General features: G+C 40.2%; 1 protein-coding gene across 1 annotated transcript; it reads right to left on the bottom strand.

Annotated features, from left to right (window-relative positions):
- Positions 1-4,839: 4,839 nt before the first annotated feature.
- LOC139459843 (serine/threonine-protein phosphatase 6 regulatory ankyrin repeat subunit B-like) lies at positions 4,840-19,167 on the bottom strand. Its single transcript, XM_071241551.1, has 7 exons — positions 18,936-19,167; positions 15,451-16,070; positions 14,744-14,872; positions 13,562-13,719; positions 12,818-12,932; positions 11,397-11,532; positions 4,840-9,468 (listed from the first exon to the last, which is right to left on the bottom strand). The coding sequence occupies exons 1-7, from the start codon at positions 19,117-19,119 to the stop codon at positions 5,540-5,542; spliced, it is 5,271 nt and encodes a 1,756-aa protein (XP_071097652.1). The 5' UTR covers positions 19,120-19,167; the 3' UTR covers positions 4,840-5,539.
- Between the last annotated feature and the right edge of the window lie 4,050 nt (positions 19,168-23,217).

The following is a 23,217-nucleotide window of genomic DNA, read 5'->3' as shown; positions in this document are numbered from 1 at the left end:
GTGCCTTTGCTATTAACAGATTTTTCTTTTTATTTATCTTTTTCAATTTAAATTGAAAATCCATGAACTCCGTCTGGAGCATATCTTCTAAACCATGCGACAGAGATTCACCAAACTTTATGCAAATATCAATCATGTTCACTAGTAGTGTAGGTTGTTATTTATAGATTTTAATCTTTTAAATCTGTAGTCCCTGACAACAAGAAGTTGAGGTTTGTTTTTTGTCAATCCCTAGTACATTCTCTTTATGCCTTTGTGTCATGAGGCTACTACAGAGCTCTTCAAATGCGAATCTGCGAAGTTGTTATTACAATTTCACGAGATCAGAAAGTGAGCTACATCAACCAATATTTAATAACCTTCATTATGTTTCTGGTTTTGGCATGAAGGAAAAAGATTTCCTTGCCATTCTAAATACATTTGAAGGTACAGTTTACCGACATGCCACGTCGGGGGTATATGTCATCTTCAGGTTGAAGACTACTTCCTTGAGCTAATAGAGCGCATTCCAGACGATCAGAGATGTCAAAGACTTGCAGCCTACATGACCAGCCAGTGGATCGAGGGTCATCTCCACATCCACCAGTGGAACCACTTCAACAATGATGGGCCACGTACAAACAACCACCTACAGCTGTAGAGGGATGGCACAGTCGACTAAAGAAGTTCGTGTGAAAGGCACATCCCAACACTTTCGAGATGATTTCCTTCCTTTCCAAAAAGCAGAAGTCATTAGAAATTCAGAGTGCAGTATGAAGCAGGGCTGAAAAGACGTCCAAGGTAGAAGAAATACTCGGAAGTCGACCGCAAGATCGTCGATTTGAAGATGAGGCTGGAGAGGCAAGAAATAGTCATATTCCACTATGCCGATGTAGCATCAGCCATTCTAATTAAGATTAAAAAAATGTTATAATTCATGTAAATCATGTTTTGTTCATTGTACCAAATTGAAATTTGTCATGTCGCTGCTTTTGATACAATATAAGGTATGGAATTTAATGTGTGGAATAAACGACACAAAATGTATCCTAAATCTGTTATGTTTCTACTGTGGAATCTGTCGTGAACACCATCCAAAAACACCATTCATTGCGTGCTTGTAACACCCTCGTGTTAACATAACACACACACATCAAAGAAAAACCGGGGAACGCGAATCATTTTTTTCTGAAAGTCGGCGTAACGCGAATGAACCGTCCAAATGGCGAAGGGGTACTCGGGTTCACAATAACCTGCGCAACAAACGGGGTAATGTTATAAGAATCGATGAATGAAAGAAGTTTTCATAATGTATTTTTATACCCACCATCATGCGCCAAGTAGTACAGACAACGCACGGACAAAAACCGCATGTTTTTGTAGCCACACAGGACGGGTTCAGGGTCACCAGTTGGGATCAGGGTTCATTATCGCCAGTTGGGATCAGGGTTCATTGTCGCCAGTTGGGATCAGGGTTCATTGTCACCAGTTGGGATCAGGATTCATTGTCACCAGTTGGGTTCATTGTCACCAGTTGGGTTCATTGTCACCAGTTGGGTTCATTGTCACCAGTTGGTGGTTTTCCCCGACCTGATAAATCCAGTTCCGTCAGCCATTTGCTAAGATATTTAACATATGGCTAGAAATTATGATGTTCTTTAAAACTTATTCCCAAGAATTTGGCTTCCCTTTTTTAATGTGAGTGCCCGATGGATGCAATTCTTGGTCACTATGTGGTTTATATTTTGGAAATGAAATTCAATGCATTCAATTAATAATTCACCTTCACTTTGTGTGAGTTCATTGGAGTATGAACCTTCATAGAGTGAGGGCCAAACTGTTTGAACGTCGGAGCTTGTGAAGTGAAGGTCAATTCTTATAAAAAAAAATAATCAGTTTCTTACCTCAAAGGATGTAGGCTAAGGTCTAAACACAATTTTATTTAGTACGTGTTACTTCATGTTTACACTGACAGTCATACAACAACCAGCTATATCGCGGAGTAAAATAGTTCCTGAAAAAGAGATGTGACATGGGCGTATGGATGCACAACTTGCTCTTGAGAAACGACTTACGCAGCACATGTTCAAATCATATCCTCATTAGATGAGAAAGGTCTGTAAAGACTTACCTCAGTGTCAGTCACAATGACAGCGCGTCGTAATACATTTACATCAAGTACAAGACGTCAAAATGGCCGACACGATAAACGTGACGAGAGATTTCCGAAGTTGTTAATGAACCTGTGGCTGTTACAAGTGTTAGTCATCATTGATCAACTGGCCGATCATTGAAAGGTGATTAAAGATGCGTCAAACAGACACAAAGGTAAATTCATAGATTGCTGGAGACGGTCAGTGTCAGCCTGGGTGAGGATCGAGTCGATTCTACGATAGTTTAGCTGTGCATTTCTTCGTTTGTTCATTAGGATGGGCCGTAGCGAGTATATTCGTGAACAATCATGCAGCCACGCTCTCTGACATTTCTCAATGTATACTGAAACGCTGAGACCAAGAATAAAGGTTCTAAATGACCAGAAAGAACGGTTATGCATGTTTTCGTGCTAGGGAATTCCCAGGGGTTTCCCCAGGAATGTGGAAGTAGTCCGTCAGTGTTCACTTAATTCTATATATAGACTGGTGAAAAATGTCTAGTTATTGTCACAATCGACTAACGGGATCGGGTAGTCAGGCTAGCTGACGTGGTTGTCGCATATCATCGATCACGATTGCATGGCTCGATGCTCATGATTGGTTTCACCGAAGTAGTAAACGTCTAAGCCCTGCATCACTTCGACTTTCCTCCCACATTAATCTGCAACGCCGCGAAATAGCTGGAATATTGCTGTGTGCGGCGTTAAATAACAAACAAAACGATGACATGCATCGTCAAACTCGCCGAGTCTGACCACCCGATCCGTTAGTTGCGTCTTACGACAAGCAAAGCCGCCATTTATGGCAGGCATTGGTTGCTGAAGACCTAATTCTACCGGATCTTCACGGGGCGGATATTGTCTCTGCTGGCGTGTTCTAGTCTTGGTAACTTATTCATTTTAAATTTAATTTAAGTAAGTTCAGTTATCAGTCAGACAAATTGATATAAATCATGTTTATCAACCAATCAGATTAAAGAACACAATCTTATTTTTAGTATTCCAGCCTTGAGTTTCACACAATGTACCAACGTGGGGAATCGACGCTTTAATCACTAGGCCACCTCTTCTCCCCAGAAGATGAAATGATTTAACAGAATCGTATAAACATTTAAAGTTTTATTTAAAATATCCAAAAAATAATAAATGTTCAACATGGTATTTATTTTCTAAAAGTATGCACTTGGTTTGTGAGCTTTACAAAACCAGTTATGACTCATAGGATAAAAGCAATTATTACCCACGTGGTGAAGATACAGGTGGTAAGATACTAAATCCGTACGTCACACGTGTGTCGTACAAGGTTGACCTTGTTTTATTCGTTTTGATTGGATAACCGTGACCTCTGTAACACCGGGACTACTTTTTTCATTCATAAAAAATCGCGAGACGTCATTCATTTTGCGATTACAAGGCAGAACTGAAGAAATTCATGAGAACGAGAGATATTTACAAACACTTTATTAAACCAAACAAGATAGTCACACGCATCAAATTCGGTTTGCATTCAATATAAGTTATGCATAGAGCTCCTACAGACGTATAATCGAGCTAGATCTATAAATCGATTTACAATGTACGACTGCCGATCGAGCGCGTCCCTTGAGCGTGACGCACCCGACCATTTTCGCAACTTTCAATTTGATTTAACGTAAAAGGATAAGCGTGGTGAAATGAAGTCTGTTTAAACTATCTGGACAGATATCTAGACTTACTTGGGATGATCCGGTTGTGCCATCGGTGTCCCCTTTGAAGCGTATTTTGTGGCGCTGTTTCGGTAGGTGTTGTTCATGAATGAACGAACACGACAGCACGACCAGATCACTTAAAGTTCACAGTTCCGATAAAAATCATTCGAAAACTCCGTGGAAGTGTGCCTGACTTCTGATTTTGTGGCCCCAAACATCCCAAATGTGAACAGTAACATTCCCTATCTCTAGCGTAAAACGCTGTGAGTGGATCGCGGTTGTCTTTTCTTATTCCGGTGGCGACCTTGCCCTTTGATCGTTCGAAGCTGTCACTGACATGCAAGCAGACTTGAGTTTGTTGATTTTCACGTCTTCAGTAAAGGGTGGTACAGTTAACATGAATGTCTTTGGCGAACAGTCTGATTTCCCTCTTCCAAAATGGTACGGACATGATATAAATTCAGCTGATAGATCAAGGAAACCGAACCATTTTGATTGCACAGACAGGACCCCGGCAGTGTGACCGACTGTTGGTCCGATATTCAAAGCGCGGCGCTAATGTGACATTTCAAATTTTCTTATCGGTGTCCTGCGTACTAACAACATGGCGCTTGAATTACCATAAGTTGAAGACTTTCTTCCAAAAGGATCTTGAGCGTCGGTGCTGGTTTGTTTGCAAACAGAACAGCAGGCGCATGTTGTTAATGCGTATGCATAAACATGTCAACAATGCCCATATTTGGTCATATATCAATATTCATGCGCAACCAGATTTTGCAACCGGTTTCAGTTTGGTCTGTCAACGAACGAAAGTTGTTATGTATTTACACTTAAATATATATTTAACGTGGGTAATAAATAAAATACCACACTCATTCTCGTTAGATACCATTTTTACGAAACTCGTGAACTTTCTATGGTATCTGACCTCGCTTTCGCTCGGTCAGATACCATAGAAAGTCCACTCGTTTCGTAAAAATGGTATCTAACGAGAATGAGTGTAGTATTCTCTATTTATTGGGTGCCATGAGAGTGATTTCAGTCATATGACTATAACTCGGGGGCCACGGATGCGCCGCGATTCGCTGTGCAGAGTTGCGTCCCTTGGGCACTGAATCTATAACTCAATATTTGACATTGATAACATAACTGAAAGTAGGTCATGTTCAGGTATTAGACACAAGTAACTCAGTAACATTTTGTAATTTAGCTGAAGGGCACCAATAACATTCTCTGAATATTTATTTTTATTATTCAAAGCATTTTAAATATCATTGAACTGTACTACAAATCAGACATGTATTTAAGTAAACGTTTCATGGTTTATATGAAACTCTTTGCATGAAACAAGGCCAGTTGCGATAACTGACATGGTAGGCAACTCCTATGACCTTCTTGCAACAAATTAAAAATCAAACCCGAAAGCGGACATAAAATCCACGTAATTTGTATGGCGCTGTTCTCCATGCACAAGCATACTCTAAGCTTAGACATTGAAAAGTGTTCCCTCAAAAATCATTCTCAGCTCCATGGAGAGTATACAAAGCTGCCTGTTAGGCGCTAGAAGGTTAACAACCACATTACCATCTCATCCTACCGGGTACCCATTCACTGCTGGGTGGAAAGAGGCACAATTCGAACAAAGTCACTTGCCCAAGGAGACGCCACATCTGTTACACGTACTTAAGACTGTAATAGTAGTACTAAAGTTGGCTATTATTTACTCTTTATTCCATCCGTCCTCGTCCTCAACTGTAACACTTGCACCATTCTTGATCAGAAGTGCGGCTACAGATTCATGCCCATTCTGACAAGCTTCATGCAGTGCCGTCCATCCGTCCTCGTCCTCAGCTGTAAAACTTGCACCATTCTTGATCAGAAGTGCGGCTACAGATTCATGTCCATTCTGACAAGCTTGATGTAGTGCCGTCCATCCGTCCTCGTCCTCAGCTGTAAAACTTGCACCATTCTTGATCAGAAGTGCGGCTACAGATTCATGTCCATTCTGACAAGCTTGATGTAGTGCCGTCCATCCGTCCTCGTCCTCAACTGTAACACTTGCACCATTCTTGATCAGAAGTGCGGCTACAGATTCATGTCCATTCTGACAAGCTAGATGTAATGCCGTCAATCCGTCTTCCTCCTCAGCTGTAACACTAGCGCCACTCTTGATCAGAAGTGCGGCTACAGATTCATGTCCATTCTGACAAGCTACATATAGTGCCGTCCATCCGTCCTCGTCCTCAACTGTAACACTTGCACCATTCTTGATCAGAAGTGCGGCTACAGATTCATGTCCATTCTGACAAGCTAGATGTAATGCCGTCCTTCCGTCTTTGTGTTCAGCTGTAACACTAGCGCCACTCTTGATCAGTAGTGCGGCTACAGATTCATGTCCATTCTGACAAGCTAGATGTAGTGCCGTCCATCCGTCTTCGTCCTCAGCTGTAACACTAGCACCACTCTTGATCAGAAGTGCGGCTACAGATTCATGCCCATCCAGACAAGCTAGATGTAGTGCCGTCCATCCGTCTTCGTCCTCAGCTGTAACACTAGCACCACTCTTGATCAGAAGTGCGGCTACAGATTCATGTCCATTCTGACAAGCTAGATGTAGTGCCGTCCATCCGTCCTTTTCCTCAGCTGTAACACTTGCACCATTCTTGATCAGAAGTGCGGCTACAGATTCATGTCCATTCTGACAAGCTTGATGTAATGCCGTCCATCCGTCTTTGTGTTCAGCTGTAACACTTGCACCACTCTTGATCAGAAGTGCGGCTACAGATTCATGTCCATTCTGACAAGCTATATGTAAAGTCGTCCATCCGTCCTTCTCCTCAGCTGTAACACTTGCACCATTCTTGATCAGAAGTGCGGCTACAGATCCATGTCCATTCTGACAAGCTACATGTAGTGCCGTCCATCCGTCCTTGTCCTCAGCTGTAACACTTGCACCATTCTTGATCAGAAGTGCGGCTACAGATTCATGCCCATCCTGACAAGCTTGATGTAGTGCCGTCTGTCCGTTCTTATTAACAGCTGTAACACTAGCGCCACTCTTGATCAGAAGTGCGGCTACAGATTCATGTCCATTCTCACAAGCTAGATGTAATGCCGTCCTTCCGTGTTTGTCCTCAGCTGTAACACTAGCGCCACTCTTGATCAGAAGTGCGGCTACAGATTCATGTCCATTCTGACAAGCTACATATAGTGCCGTCAATCCGTCCTCGTCCTCAACTGTAACACTTGCACCATTCTTGATCAGAAGTGCGGCTACAGATCCATGTCCATCCTGACAAGCTAGATGTAGTGCCGTCCATCCGTCCTTGTCCTCAGCTGTAACACTTGCACCATTCTTGATCAGAAGTGCGGCTACAGATTCATGTCCATTCTGACAAGCTTGATGTAATGCCGTCCTTCCGTCTTTGTGTTCAGCTGTAACACTTGCACCACTCTTGATCAGAAGTGCGGCTACAGATTCATGTCCATTCTGACAAGCTATATGTAAAGTCGTCCATCCGTCCTTCTCCTCAGCTGTAACACGTGCACCATTCTTGATCAGAAGTGCGGCTACAGATCCATGTCCATTCTGACAAGCTACATGTAGTGCCGTCCATCCGTCCTTGTCCTCAGCTGTAACACTTGCACCATTCTTGATCAGAAGTGCGGCTACAGATTCATGCCCATCCTGACAAGCTTGATGTAGTGCCGTCTGTCCGTTCTTATTAACAGCTGTAACACTAGCGCCACTCTTGACCAGAAGTGTGGCTACAGATTCATGTCCATTCTCACAAGCTAGATGTAATGCCGTCCTTCCGTGTTTGTCCTCAGCTGTAACACTAGCGCCACTCTTGATCAGAAGTGCGGCTACAGATTCATGTCCATTCTGACAAGCTACATATAGTGCCGTCAATCCGTCCTCGTCCTCAACTGTAACACTTGCACCATTCTTGATCAGAAGTGCGGCTACAGATCCATGTCCATTCTGACAAGCTAGATGTAGTGCCGTCCATCCGTCCTTGTCCTCAGCTGTAACACTTGCACCATTCTTGATCAGAAGTGCGGCTACAGATTCATGCCCATCCTGACAAGCTTGATGTAGTGCCGTCTGTCCGTTCTTATTAACAGCTGTAACACTTGCACCACTCTTGATCAGAAGTGCGGCTACAGATCCATGCCCATTCTGACAAGCTATATGTAAAGTCGTCCATCCGTCCTTCTCCTCAGCTGTAACACTTGCACCATTCTTGATCAGAAGTGCGGCTACAGATTCATGTCCATTCTGACAAGCTTGATGTAATGCCGTCCATCCGTCTTTGTGTTCAGCTGTAACACTTGCACCATTCTTGATCAGAAGTGCGGCTACAGATTCATGTCCATTATAACAAGCTACATATAGTGCCGTCCATCCGTCCTTGTCCTCCGCTGTAACACTTGCACCATTCTTGATCAGAAGTGCAGCAACAGATTCATGCCCATCCTGACAAGCTAGATGTAGTGCCGTCCATCCGTCTTCGTCCTCAGCTGTAACACTAGCGCCACTCTTGATCAGAAGTGCGGCTACAGATTCATGTCCATTCTGACAAGCTAGATGTAGTGCCGTCCATCCGTCTTCGTCCTCAGCTGTAAAACTAGCGCCACTCTTGATCAGAAGTGCGGCTACAGATTCATGTCTATTCTGACAAGCTAGTTGTAGTGCCGTCCATCCGTCCTCGTCCTCAGCTGTAACACTTGCGCCACTCTTGATCAGAAGTGCGGCTACAGATTCATGTCCATTCTGACAAGCTAGATGTAGTGCCGTCCATCCGTCCTCGTCCTCAGCTGTAACACTAGCGCCACTCTTGATCAGTAGTGCGGCTACAGATTCATGTCCATTCTGACAAGCTACATATAGTGCCGTCAATCCGTCCTCGTCCTCAACTGTAACACTTGCTCCATTCTTGATCAGAAGTGCGGCTACAGATTCATGCCCATCATGACAAGCTTCATGTAGTGCCGTCTGTCCGTTCTTATTAACAGCTGTAACACTAGCGCCACTCTTGATCAGAAGTGCGGCTACAGATTCATGTCCATTCTGACAAGCTTGATGCAGTGCCGTCCTTCCGTTCTTATTAACAGCTGTAACACTTGCACCATTCTTGATCAGAAGTGCGGCTACAGATTCATGTCCGTTAATAGAAGCAAGAAAAAGAGCTGTTGGTCCATTTTCACTTTTGTCGTCAACATTTGCCTCGCTATTGATCAAAATGTGCGCTACATTCTCATGTCCATTTAAACAAGCAATGTGGAGTGGATATGCTCCTGCTAGATACATATACTCTGTTCCTAAGACAGGATTGTACAATGTAAGTTGAGCTCTATTTTGTACGTCGCCCGTCCTCCTGGAAACCAGATCAGAGACAGCTTCAACGTGACCGTTTTCACAGGCACAGTGCAAAGGCGTCCATCCTCGGTCATCGGTACCTGCTACATCCTCCCCCTGGTCTATCAACAAGTGCATGCGTCTAATATCACCGAGGCTGGCTGCTTTATGCAAACTGTATCTCGTATCATCTATGCTGGTCGACATATTGACTATTGTATACGCAAACGCTCTGGCATTCGTTGACGCTGGATTATTTGTCAGCTTTTCACATGGAGACTCAAGCACTGCAAGAAGGACAACGATATTTCAAATACAGAACCAAAGAGGTTAATTCATCATTTAGCAATATATTTGAAATAAACACACTTTTAATCGTTATATATTTTAACGCTTACAATGTTTACTACTTGAATCGACATTAAAGAGATTTTGGCTTTTGTACATTCTGTTTTCTTTGTAAATCTATGTATCAACCACAATAAACACCATTTGCCAACATATAAAATTCACATATATTTGATGATCCTCTATGACCGTTCATGAGCATGTGTTTTTTAACCCCTATCAAATATCAGGTGTCCACGAAAAGGCGAACATATCCTGTCCTGCTGGTGATACACATCACAAACACATGCAAAGTCAAGTCAATTGGTAATCTACGAAACATGGTAACATATGGTACAAGTGAAAACACGGAATTTAGGAACATATTTTAATAGTTGTCTTCCTTTATCATAACCGACATACAACCCTCTACATTGTTATATTTCGTCAAATCGGGATTTGTTGAATATCCTGTGATAGCAATATTAATATTAAGTTTTTGCCCATTGCGAATATAGAGGTCCGGACACTATCCAGTATGCCAGGCTTCACTCGTACTTGAATAACAAGAAATATTACAAACATTTCAATAAAACCTGTAACATGTACGATGTACCTGCTTTAATATTTCACTTCAACATTGGAAATAATACCAGTCGTTACTTCATCATTAAAAACATGTGAATAATAAGTGAGTGAGTGAATGACAATATTCTCTCAGCAATGTGTCAGCAACGATGGTTGACTGATATCTGAGACTCTGATAGAAGGAATTGCGCAAAAGTAATCAAAACAAGCAGAGGTCTGTGACCTTTGGAAAATGGACAAATTTTAGGAATGTGCAGTCAAGTGGAATTGCAAAAAAAAAGGATTTATATAACAAAGCCAAAAGCCATCCATGAAGATATGAATACAGCACTAGGGAAGTATGTCCCACTGTCAACATAACGAGTTAGGCAGCAGAGTTTGAGTGTAACAGGGAGTGCCTTGAAGACGACCCCCGTCCTGGAAGGCCTGTGAAGTCAGCAACACCAGAACTGATCCCGAGAACCCACGTTGTGGTGATGACCGACCGGCGAATGACCGACCGGCGAATGACCGAGCGTAATATAGCTAATTCAGGAGCAGTGGATTCGCTACTGGTTTTTAGTTTTTCGAATAGCTGGAAACAAGCCAGCAGCGGGTGTCAATCTAATAACTCACGTTAATGTCTCTAAGCATTCTAATGCAATTTGTCTAATATATAGTTATTCAGTAGTATTGAACTACTTAAAAACCTAACCATCAACATGCTTGATATTCAGTTCAGCACAACACATGTAACAAATATTAGCTTCCCATGTTTGCCTGTAAAAGGCGACTATGCTTGTAACGGGATCGGGTGGTCAGGCTCGCTGACTTGGTTAAGCATGTCAGCGTATCCCGATTGCGTGAATCGATGATCATGATATCAATCACTGGATTGTCTGGTCCAGACTCGATTATTTACAGTCCGCCGTCATATAGCTGGAATATTGCTGAGTGGGGCGTTAAACAAACATTTTAACTAAACCGCTTTATGAATTGTCCCTAACTTGCGTTTTACAGTACATAAACGTGATACGACAATGCTAGATTTAGCGGGTAACGAATAATAACAAAGTTTGCTGACATAAGAAGTACGCACAGTGGTACGTGGGTTTGGACATTCTAGTTTTGTTGTGGGATATATATTGCTATTGGCAGGATATGTTCACCTTGTCGAGAACATACTATTTGGTAGTGATTCATAAACACATGCCAATGATATGGTCGACCTCTGATTGTGTACCATGAATATGGAATGGGTTTTGTCTTTTGTATGTATTTGGGTTTTGAGGTATATTTGGAAAACAATATCTATACTCACTATGTGTGTCAGTATCAGGCGGAATATGTTCACCAGCATATTCTCGCAGCCTGCGCCAGATGTACCTCCTGTACCAGAGAGTGTGGCAGCTTCTCATGACACTGGGAGGCACCTCCGATAGTACAGCTTCTGCTGCCTGTAACAATATAGAGCCACTGGTGACGAATAATTGACAAAAAAACCAAAGCACTGTTCTTCAGTGTTTGACCCCTTAGGTGTCTTTAGTGGCAGTATACGGTGTCATATTAGGTAAGGAGAAAAATATTGGGCAAGGCGTGTTTCCGATACAACCCTCTAATGTAATCAGAAACGTTAACAATGGAATAAATAATGCACTTAACGTTTTAACAAGATATAATTATAACAAAACTGACCTATGTTAATAGGAGTCTGGTTTCAAATAACTTGATAGCAGTCCTCTTATCCCTAACAATGGACTTCTATCTGGTCTACTGCTATGTGACGTCATTGGCGTCGCGTTTCTTGTTCGTGACGTCATCTTTTATTATGTTCAATGACGTTGGTATTTGTAAATCAGTGACCTCTGTTGTGAGTTTTTTTCCTCTATAATTTTAGTAATAAAGTCACGAACGTAGTTCTAAAAAATGATGTCTTTGCACGTCACAATTAATTTTATTAATACACAAAACGGTGTCAAATAACGGATTTCTGTACCAGGATATTCTTGTGAAATATGTGAAGTGGGTGTATGAAAATCCAAAATGGCTGTTACTGACGGTATACGGTCTCATATCAGGTCAGTGGGGTGGGGTAGCCCAATGGTCAAAGCTTTCACTCACCACGCCGAAGATCCGGGTTCAATTCCCGGGTACAATGTTTGAAGCCCATTTCTAGGGTCCCCTGCTATTGCTATTGCTGGAACATTGCTAAAGGTGGCGTGAAACCAAGCTCGCTCGCTCACTCACTCACTCACTCAGAGCCTTTTTCCAACAGCATGATCCCGCTGAATCTCGATTTAGAGTGCCAGAATACATTGTACACATGGAAATATATTATATTTAAAAGTAAAAGTTCACATTATCATTTTGCTTTTGTTTTTAATACAAACGTACTGTATCCAAAAACTTGTCAGAACTATGGAAATTTAAGTAAACACATATCGTAGAAACGGATCAGTATATTAATACTGATATTGTATGTTAAGATACTACTAGAAATATTCAGTTTTGACTATGACACATTTGAATGGCAAGTACCCAAGCATGCTCATGCGATTGACATTTGTAATATAGTTCCCATGCTGGGTGGAATTTCAGAAGATTTAGTGAAAAAAGAGGAAATGTTGAGAAATTTAAACTGTATAATAAATTATAGCAATTCATCATGTTTTGCTCTATATGCTCTTATAATTGATATTATTCAATTATGAAAGATTTATACATTTTATCTAGCTCACGTACCATATTCACAAACACGCCACAGCTATGTTCATCTCTTTGACTCAGTACTGGATATTCTGTCTTTGTCCATGTGACCACTGACCCATCACCTCTCCTCAAACTGCGTGTATATTTTCTGAAATAGATATAGGATATAGTTTACGATATCTGTGTTTCCCCTGTCTCAAACCCACCCACAACCTAGAGCTATACATTTAGGACTGATTAACTATACATGTTTGTAGCTGAGCCAGATTGCAGCTTTTGTTTTAAAATCGGTAGCAGACATTCATCAGTGTGTACCTCAGCTCTGGTCAGCGCAGTAGTCTTCATCAATTGTAGGCTGAGAGTTGACCACATCACCTGTTCGGCCAACCTACTTACAGTGTTGTTCATAGAAAATCTCACCCGAGTGTCTTTTAGAGTCAAATATCAACGAGTGTTGATATATTTGACATCAAAAGACACAAGGGTGAGATTTAATTTATCATCCAACATCATTCTGCCAGCTGTTTCAGTTAGTAGCAGTAATAAGCAGTGTATTAATTGTAAAAAGTACTGCTAACAGCTTCAGTAGCAGTAATTAGTGATGCCATTTGTGACGTCGTGGTAATAATGACGTCACTATGGTCTGCAAAACAGTACGATGCAGTTATGTTGTAGCAATATCTACAGTATATATATCACTTGATCTCACCCATACGATATCAGTTTGTGATGATAAAGGTTCATCTCTACATATAGCTGGCCACGCCCTCAAATTACCTCCAATGTTGTATAAGTTTGTCCCCTACATCAAGGACAGGCTTAGAGTTGACCACGCCCACTGTTCCATCCTGGGCATTGGCGACCAAAAGCACCCAGTGTTGATTCAGTGGCATGTTCACTGGCATCAGGATCCATGTGTAAGTTCTAAGTTCCTCCTAATATAAAATAAATCCGCAAAATCATTGCCATAATTAAAACAAACACCTTGAATGATACCGACTATGTCACGAGCATGTGCTAATAAATCACTGGCAAATAGTGACAATACCAGTTCGCAAAAGGTGACCGTATTCTGTCCACCGGTGGCACCTGTCACAAACACATGCAAAGACAAGTCAACCGTTTGCACGAGAAACACAGGAACATAATTATTGTACAAGTCAAAACATGGAATTGCATCGGGTTTGTCACTGATGCAAACCAAACATTTTAACGTTTTTCAGACTAACGCCTGGTCTCCAAAAAGGGAAGAAGCACATACATTTATATTTAAAAAAAGAGTTCCACTGAGATGGGGACAAGCTAGAATGTGGAAAGGGTTATGTCGCTTTAATTTACAGTAAAGGTTTTGATGAAATGGAAAATAATATGGTTTTGAATGTTTTACCCTGATCAAGCAAGATTCATTTGATGCTCTTTAACCACATAGACGTATGTCTATCTACTGACTACACTATTATAATTTATAAGTTCTTTTCCATTAGCATATCCATGCGATTACTTTCCTCTGATTTGGATACATGCGTATGATATTTATGTTGAAATGGCTATGATATTGAACATTTCAAACTCAATAACCAAAGTGGTAAATGTCTGAAACCTGCATCACTTCTTGCTTTACTCCCACATTAATCTGACACACTGTGAAATAATTGGAACACTATTCAAAGCTGCTATTCAACCTCGTTATAACCGTAGTTTACTGTACATAGCATGCTGACATATGTCCAGTGAGGATATTCTTGAAAAAGGAAAACTGCTGCTCTAGCTAGACCTTCAATGAACTGTCTACAAAACTGACCTCATATCTCTTAGAGCCTAAAGTAGATGCTAAACAAGGATCTATAACCGAATCGAAGTTCTTCAAATGTCTCTTTAATTTCCATCTTTGGACGAAAACCTAATACCAGTACTTTACTCATCCCTTTATACAATGTACATGACTATGCTCATCCATACCTTGCATGGGTGCACGTCATACTCGTCTTTCTCCCAATGGTTGACAAGGAAGGAATCAAGTACAGCGCAGTGGAGGCTGTGGATCCTATTCCACGTGGTCTTCAGGACATGCATGTATGCATTCATCACCTGCAATGGAGGTTAAACTACGGTCATAAAGAACACGGTCATAAAGAACACGCTTATAACGAACTGACGGATATAACGAACTTACTTTTTTGGTCCCGACTATTTGCTGTAGTTATGCTGTATATATGCTTATAACGAACTACGGTTATAACGAACTAAAATTAGCAGTCTCTTTGAGTTCGTTATAACCGTAGTTTACTGTATGCGAAACCCCTTCGATTCGTCATGTGTTACAACCAGCAATTTGGAAAAACATTATGGCAACATATATCCTGTCTGAACTGCTCAAATAACGATTGAGCGAGTTAATGTTACTTGGCCTGTGAGCAATTTCAACTATTGGAACAAATGTTTTTTTATCATCTATTAATATTGTACAATTTTCATCTTTAATAATGTTATTCCTGGTATCATTATTTGACATTGCCTACCGACTACGACCGAGAAGGAAGATTGTCCTGGTCGATTTTGTACCTTTGATTTGTCCAAGTAATGTTAAACATTTAGAAAGAATTTTCAGAATTAAATTATATAATACATAAAGAGCAAAATATAAGCTACGAAATCGTAAAAATTACCTCATCGCCAAGCCATGCTGTTTGATCGAGGAGATGATTCCTCTGTATGTTGTGGGGCCCCACCTTGCAAATCTGAGGATCCGTCGGATCGTCGTCATCTGTTATGGCGTTGTCACCCATCACATGTGATGGGTACATATAGAGGGTGTCAACAAACTCTGTGATATCCGTCTTCGTGTGATATGCACCTACTATGACAGCAGATACCAGTCTGTGATACGTCTCCTTGCACTGGTCTTCGCCGAGAACATCCAGGCTAAGTCGTGACCACTTCATCCTGCCACTAACTTCTGTGAGGTCATTTCTCCATTTACAGTCGATGTCAGCGATTAATGATAAACATGGACTGTCAAAGGTAGAAAATCTGGTGCTTTTCTCCCAGTATTTTGTCTGGTTCAACACACGTCTTGCGATAAAGATATGAGTACGTTTGTTCAGCAAATATTCGTTGAGTGACCTGAGGTTGATCGGTCTTTCATCATGTTGATGAGTAACACTTTCGGTGGTTATGATGTCCATCAAATTGTTTTCTATTACTCGTTCGTTTTCTGAACGTTTAGGAGTTTTCACACGATTTACTATATCAGGGTCATGTATCCTTTTCCTTGAGCTAACTTCATCTAAGGAAGCCAGGAAAGAAGGAGAGTTATTATTTGCACGATCATGATCACATTTCATATCCCTGGCCTTACACAAGTTGTAAGTGAGTTTACATTTATATTCAAGGTGGCTTTCTTCAGACCAAATATGACACAAACACGTTCTAATCTATGAATAAATTGAAATATGAGGCAATGTAACAAATATCACAAGAATGTTAAATAATCAACACATTGACAGTCAACTGCCGCGTATGTTCTTTAAAGGGGCAGTGATCTAACGCAATTCCCCGGACTGGTTGTTGCCCTTGTTATCGTTTTTCCCCCGTGAGTACCCGGATGATACGCAACGCAACTGAGCGTGACCAGAGACTGGGCTATCGTCTGCAAGGACAGCTAAATAAACTTGGAGGCTGGAGGCAATATATGTTTTACGCATTTTTGAACACTCATTGGTTAACTGTGATCTTTAAAGATTTCGACAAAGGGCACATATTAATTAATTTCTTCAGCCTAAACAAACACACAAAAAGAACGGCGGAGCTCGTCGGATGTCGTCATTTAGAAATACCCCAGATGTTTACAGTTTAATGATAATAAAACGTAGAAAGCATTTTCGGATTTCGGATTGCGTCGATAATACGATTACTACTTCCTTGTTGTCATCCACGTTTTTTGATATAACCCTACACTTGTGTATTTGTCGTCATTCACTTAATGCTCAGTTAATGAATTTATTACTGGTACAATTAGTGGTAGCACCACCTAGAAAACCCGACAAAGGTTCCCATTTGGCATTTATTGTGTCTGGGGTAATTATTCAATCTAAATCCAGGTTTGAAGTGAGGTGAAATGTGTGTTATGTAATAAACACGTGGCAGCCCAGCAAGAGGTGAATGATCAGTTGATTTACTTTTTTTTGTAAATCAACGGATCGTTCCTAGTCATCAAAGGATTAACAGAAAATACGTTGACTGATTAATCACTGTTATCTTGCACAGTGGATATGTCAAAAGTGAATGTTTACATGTCTCGGTTTACTCAAACAAAGGGAATACACTCATATCATGGCGTGAAGTGCCGATGTAAAAACAACATACTTTGTTCAAAGGGTTATCTGATAATACGTTGATTGGTTGCTCATTGTTATCTATCACTCAATGGATTTTTTAGGAACCGTGGACGTTATGAAAATAGTTGTCACGTGGGCTTTCTCGGCCGACCCTTGAGACTTGACACCTATGTGAAACACCTGAAACAATCTAAGTGATCAGTTGAGAAACGAACAGGGGTTATAATATCCCGAAACGATATATATCTTTCAAAATATTTGATTGTTACAGAAACAGGTGACATCGAATAAGTTTCTTTGTACAGCTGCCGACGAGTGGGATATTGTTCCTTTGTGTGGATATTCACGGATACATTCCTCGAACAAGGAAGCTGCCTAAAATTTATACACATAAATTTGGTAGGTTTTTATGGTATTTGCATTTTGTTTTCCTTCATTTGCTGTAGCATTGAACCGATTCGTTCTTGTTCCTCTACGTCTTGGTTGGGAAATTCTTCAATGCGCGATAGACGTTGTTTTCACAGGTCTTTTCCTTTGTAAGCGTGTATATATTATCGTCAATTTGTAAAATGTGATTCTCTCAGGAAATATATAAAATGTGTAAATATTTCAGTCATTTTGACAGAAAAATCTATCAAGAATGACTAAAATTGATTAAGACGATCAAAAGGGCCTAAAAACATCACAACAGATTATTATGTAGGATTAGAAGCCAAACAACATAGAAATGTACTTTTCAACGTAACATTTTCAGTCTCTTGGTGATGACATTAAACTTCAAAATGTTTGGAATTCGTTATCATAATAATACAGATGAAAATGTTTTTTAGTCACTTTTTAAAAAAACTGAATATTTAGGCGTTCAATAAATTTGGAAATGTTACACATTTTGACAGTAAAAAAATATACACACTATAAAAAAGCAATGCTCAGGAGAAATATTTACTTTGTGTTGCAAGTCAAAAAATAGTGTAAACGAAAATTACCAAGCAAGTGACTTATCGAAACTTCGTCGCCATAACCGATGCTACCCACAAAGATACCTACATTTCCTTATTATCTCGAAAACTGTATTTCATTTTGTTGATCAATGTGACCATACGCCCTTATTACTACCCATAAAAGTGACTAATGCGCTTACGAATGGCGCAGCAGAGGTCGCGAACTAGTCTAGATTTCTGCTATACACCCGGGTACTCACTGGGAAAAAAAAACAATAACAAAGGCAACAACCAGTCCCGGGGAATTGATTTAGATCAGTGCCCCTTTAAGTGCGTTACTTTAGGGGTTTTTCTGCATCAAAAGTAGCGTTTGTAAAGACAAACTGCAAATGCTATTGAGCGTACAATGTTTTCATTATCACTGCCTAGCTACGTGCGTTGATCTGCAACCTGAATCAATACAAAGAGCTTTTGTTGTGCGTTGCCTTTTTGGGATCGACGACTTGCATCAACCAAGTCAGTGAGCCTGACCACCCGATCCCGTTAGTCGCCTCCTATTACAAGTATAGTCGCCTTTTACGGCAAGCAGTGGTTGCTGAAGACCTATAAATTCTTCCCCGGATCTTCACGGGTCTGCATGCTGCGGCTCCTTTGACTATTTGACACCTGCTACTTGTTCCCAATACCCACCCATACGACCCCATCACACCACATCCCACAACATGTCACATTACAATAAATAATTCAAATAATCACATTTAGTGTTTCATTAATACTGTCTTATTCCGTTATTAATCCTCCCTTTATTAATACTCATCAGATTATGCATTTCTATTTATGTTTAAACTTCAAGACATGCACTCTTAAACCTACCTTCCGCCGAGTCTGCCTCCACCCTGTACAAGTACCCGTCTCCTCCATGGGGTTTAGCTGGGGGTGTTACTATAGCCCGTGTGTCATCAGGGTTCTCCAGTATCTCCAACACTTCAGTGAGCTTCAGTGCCTTGTTCTTCCCCGTGAAGTACGGAGCTGCCACCCCTCTGTCCTCCCTATCCATAGCTCTGTCTACTCAATGTCTGCTGTGTGACTATGTCCGCGCATCCTTTTGTACAACGCATAAGGAAAGAGAAACTAGGACTGTAGTGACGTGGCACTTGATATACGACATGACGGTTGGCTGCCTGTAATACGGGCACACCCAATGAATACCACTGTGCTGTAACGCCCTGTTCGCAGTATACATTATACACATCCATGTCATTATCATACCCCAAAGCAGAACGGTTTGAATAAACAAGGAAACATTTGACGTCAGGCAACGGACTATAGCTTCAGATTCATGAACCCCTGTAATACAGATAGACATGTTTATGTAAAACGTTTAATTATTTTCATGGATTTAATGCCTATGATATCCCCGTATCATTGCCTTGTATGTGAAATAGATGCAGTCATAGTGTTTACACTTAACATGGGAAATGTTCTTTGATGTTGGCCTGGATGTCGGTATCAGGTAGGTCTAAAACATTCTTAAATAACCATTGCTTCCTTTACCTGTTAATGTTTTGAGGTACAGTGTATAATTACATATTCAAAGCTTTATTAGGTCAATTACACTATAGCAAAATTTGAATTGGGTGTTGTGCTCGTGTGCATATTAGTAACAACTTCAGGCTTACTTCCCTCACCAAGTTGACACGTATTGATAAAGGCTTAATTTAAGTGCGTGAATTGTTTTAACACCACTTTGGACGGGACTGCCTAAAAGTCGGGCCAAGAAAAGTCGGGCCGGGTCGGGCCAGCGGGTAATACTAAAAATGGATTGCAGAATAATAAAACGAAACGTGCATATCTAGGCAGATCTCAAATGTCCAGAAACGGATAGTTTTGCTCATTTAATTGAGTTTGAATCAAAATGTATCTTCAGCAATGTAATGAACTGATAATTATAGCTACATACCGAGAGTTCATACCGAAAAGTCAGTGTTTTGACTGTGTCTTTACTTTGATGACAAGGTTTCTCACCGACACTAACGTGCAGGGGTGTGATGTCCTGGGCAGGAATTCGAAATGACAGTGTTTTGACTACTCTTCTTTCATTAATTAACATGTTTGGCATACCTAATTAACCTTTACTAATTCATGTTAAACCAACACAGGATGTTTTCTGCAAGTGGATATTCGCGAATGTCATAGGACTGACACGACACGTGTTAATAACTGTCAAAGCGCTTCTAAAAATACAACACATACTTTACATCTATAGACTAATTATAATATCATATCTACCTATATAACACTGAAGTGTCTCATATTGCAGTAGAAAACACGGTGCTCAAAAGTGAAGCCTTTTTCCCTCTACATTCTCTCTATCAGAAGTGCGTTGCTTGTGTTGGGTCCGACTTGGCCCGGGCGGTCAAAATCAACTTTAAACACACAGATGTATCTTCAAATGTGTTTACATCTATAGATTAGTGTTATATCTACCTATATACCACTTTATAATGTCACGGTACATCGTATTTAAAGAAAACAAGGTGCTCAAAGTCAAGCATTTTCACTGTATTTTCTTAAGAAAATCTCTGTCAGAAGTGTTGGGTCCGACTTGGCCCGGGCTGTCAAAATCAACTTAAACCTCACAGATGTATCATCAAATGGATTCACATCTATAGATTAGTATTATATCTACCTAAATACCACTTATAGTGTCTCAGATCGATGTACATAAAGAAAACAAGGGGCTCAAAGTGAAGCCCTTTTCCCTCTACATTCTCAAGGTAGTCTCTATCAGAAGTGTTTGTCTTGTGTTGGGTCCCACTTGGCCCGGGCGGTCAAAATCAACTTTAAACACACAGATGTATCTTCAAATGTGTTTACATCTATAGATTAGTGTTATAACTACCTATGTACCACTTTATAATGTCACAGTTTATCGCATTTAAAGAAAACCATGAGTTCAAAGTGAAGCCCTTTTTCCTCTACATTCTCAACATGACTAGTATTATATGTACCTATATAACACTTAATAATGTCGCACGATAACTCAAAGAAAACTGGTCTGTTAAAGTCGAGCACTTAGGTAGGTTATTGTGTTTTTAGATGCGTTTTATTAGTTCCGTTTTGATTAAGAATACGCCTAAGGCCTTGAAGTTTTCTAGTTTATTTTGTTGGTTCAGTATTGCTTCTAGAGTGAGAGCCTTGTTTAGATTGAGGGTGGTTTGTTATGTGGTTCGATGTGTTAAGTAGTGTGTGCAGTGGATGAGTGCGTGTTCTGGGGTTTCTAGTTGTTTGCAGTGTGAGCAGTTACCTGTGGTGTGTTTTTTTTAAAAAAATTAGGGGGTTATTTAGGTTGGCGTGTCCTGTTTGAAGTTTAGTGATTACTCTGTCGATTTTTTTTATGGATGGAGAATTTTTGGTTTGGTTAGTGGTTGGCTGAGCAAAGTTAATCGAATTACTTTCGTGACGTATTTTAGGCCTGCCATACAGTTCCTGAAATGTATATTCAATACAGCCGATGTAAGTCAATCATATTTGGCAAGACTAGATTACGGCAGTTATATATTTTATCAATATAATCAAACAATTGTTTTATTTTTGTAAAATATATGTTCATTTCAGAAACTAGATGTTAGTCTAGCCAGCGGTCTAAACTCGCATTAATTTGGTTATACGTTTCATGATTTACAGTATTCGTGAAGAATATGTAACAATTAGCCACAATTAGAGCGTTTGGTAGGAGTAGAGGGAATGATAAGCATAGACTTGTTAAGTATTTTATGATATTCATGATAGCTCAAAAGAAACTTTGATTTATGTTTGTAGTACACCCCAAAAAGAGGGATAACACAAGTGATATATTAAGATGACATGACATACTTGCGTGTATAAACAACTATCAAACAGTGAGGACAACAGGTGTTTGCATAGAGGTGAGCGTATCCTGCACCACCGGTGGAACAAACACACGCAAAGGCAAGTTAGTTGTTAAACCCAAAAAACACGGAAACGATTAGCACAAGTCAAAACAGACAATTTCATCGGACATAACGCCATTTGCTACTTCTGTGGTAGTCACCAATCAACCCATTTATACTTCATAAAATAGCTTTAACCCTTATAAAGCTTTTGAGAAATTCAACAGTATGGGTTTGGTCTGACAAAGCAAGAAGCACAAATGGGGAATGTTTCGGCCAATGATTAGAGTATTCTTGCAAGTCTAAGGGTCCAACAGGAGTTATTTCTGCGACATGCTATTTCAAAACCCAAAGGTATTAATGAGATTGACCTGGATAGCCTATTCGCATCTGATAATATTAACATTATCACTGAAGATCTGACTTGTAGACTTAAAGACATATTTGATAAATACATTAAACTAAAACTGTCACAATACGAACAAAGGATCCTCTATGGATAAGTAACGAGATACGCTCTCTTATTAGGAAACGTAATCGTATTCACAAAATTGCTAAAAACAGAAACCGACCGTCAGATTGGGAAAAATTTAGGCTTTGCAGGAATAAAGTAATATCATCAGTCAGAATAGCCAAAAGAGCTCATGAACTAAAAATAGATAACATCATAAATACTTCATATGGTACTAAGATCTGGTGGCGACTCGTTAAAAAATATGTCAAAACGCACACCGAAAATTCGTCGTTTCCGTCAATAGTATCAAATAATGTTTTATATGATGATATTGAAGATATTACCAATGTCCTAAATGAATTTTTCACTGACCAAGCAAGAGTAAGAAATCCCGATTCTGACCTTGCATCTATTGGACCATATACAATCGACGATCCATTACTATCTGTGAATTTAAATCAAGAAGAAGTTCAAGATATTCTTCTTTCTGTTGATACAACTAAGGCAACAGGGCCAGATGGTATGGGTAACAAGTTACTTAAATTAACAGCGACTCATCTAGCTCCGATCCTGACAAAATTATTTAACTTGTCGCTCAGTAACAAAACCTTCTCGTTAGTTTGGAAACAAGCATCAGTAACACCAATTCACAAAAAAGGCGATGTACATGAATGCTCAAACTATAGACCTGTAGCGCTTACATGTTGCTTAGCCAAAATTTTTGAAAAGTGTATACTCAAATATGTGTTTAACCTTTTCAGAGAAAACGAATTGTTGAAAAATTTAC

The sequence above is a fragment of the Haliotis cracherodii genome, unplaced genomic scaffold (assembly GCF_022045235.1).
Source record: "Haliotis cracherodii isolate W230 unplaced genomic scaffold, xgHalCrac1.p SCAF_13, whole genome shotgun sequence".
In the NCBI taxonomy this organism is placed as follows: domain Eukaryota; kingdom Metazoa; phylum Mollusca; class Gastropoda; order Lepetellida; family Haliotidae; genus Haliotis; species Haliotis cracherodii.
Note: the sequence above shows the minus strand (reverse complement) of the source record. Positions and strands in the feature narration are given on the sequence as shown.

What these genes read in the sequence shown, in the direction of transcription:
- LOC139459843 (XM_071241551.1), bottom strand. Translation starts at nt 19,119, where the DNA reads ATGGATAGGGAGGACAGAGGGGTGGCAGCTCCGTACTTCACGGGGAAG. An exon ending in GGAGGCAGACTCGGCGGAAG is followed by an intron (nt 16,071 to 18,935) that starts GTAGGTTTAAGA and finishes TGGCTTCCTTAG; the next exon opens with ATGAAGTTAGCTCAAGGAAA. An exon ending in AAACTTATACAACATTGGAG is followed by an intron (nt 12,933 to 13,561) that starts GTAATTTGAGGG and finishes TATCTATTTCAG; the next exon opens with AAAATATACACGCAGTTTGA.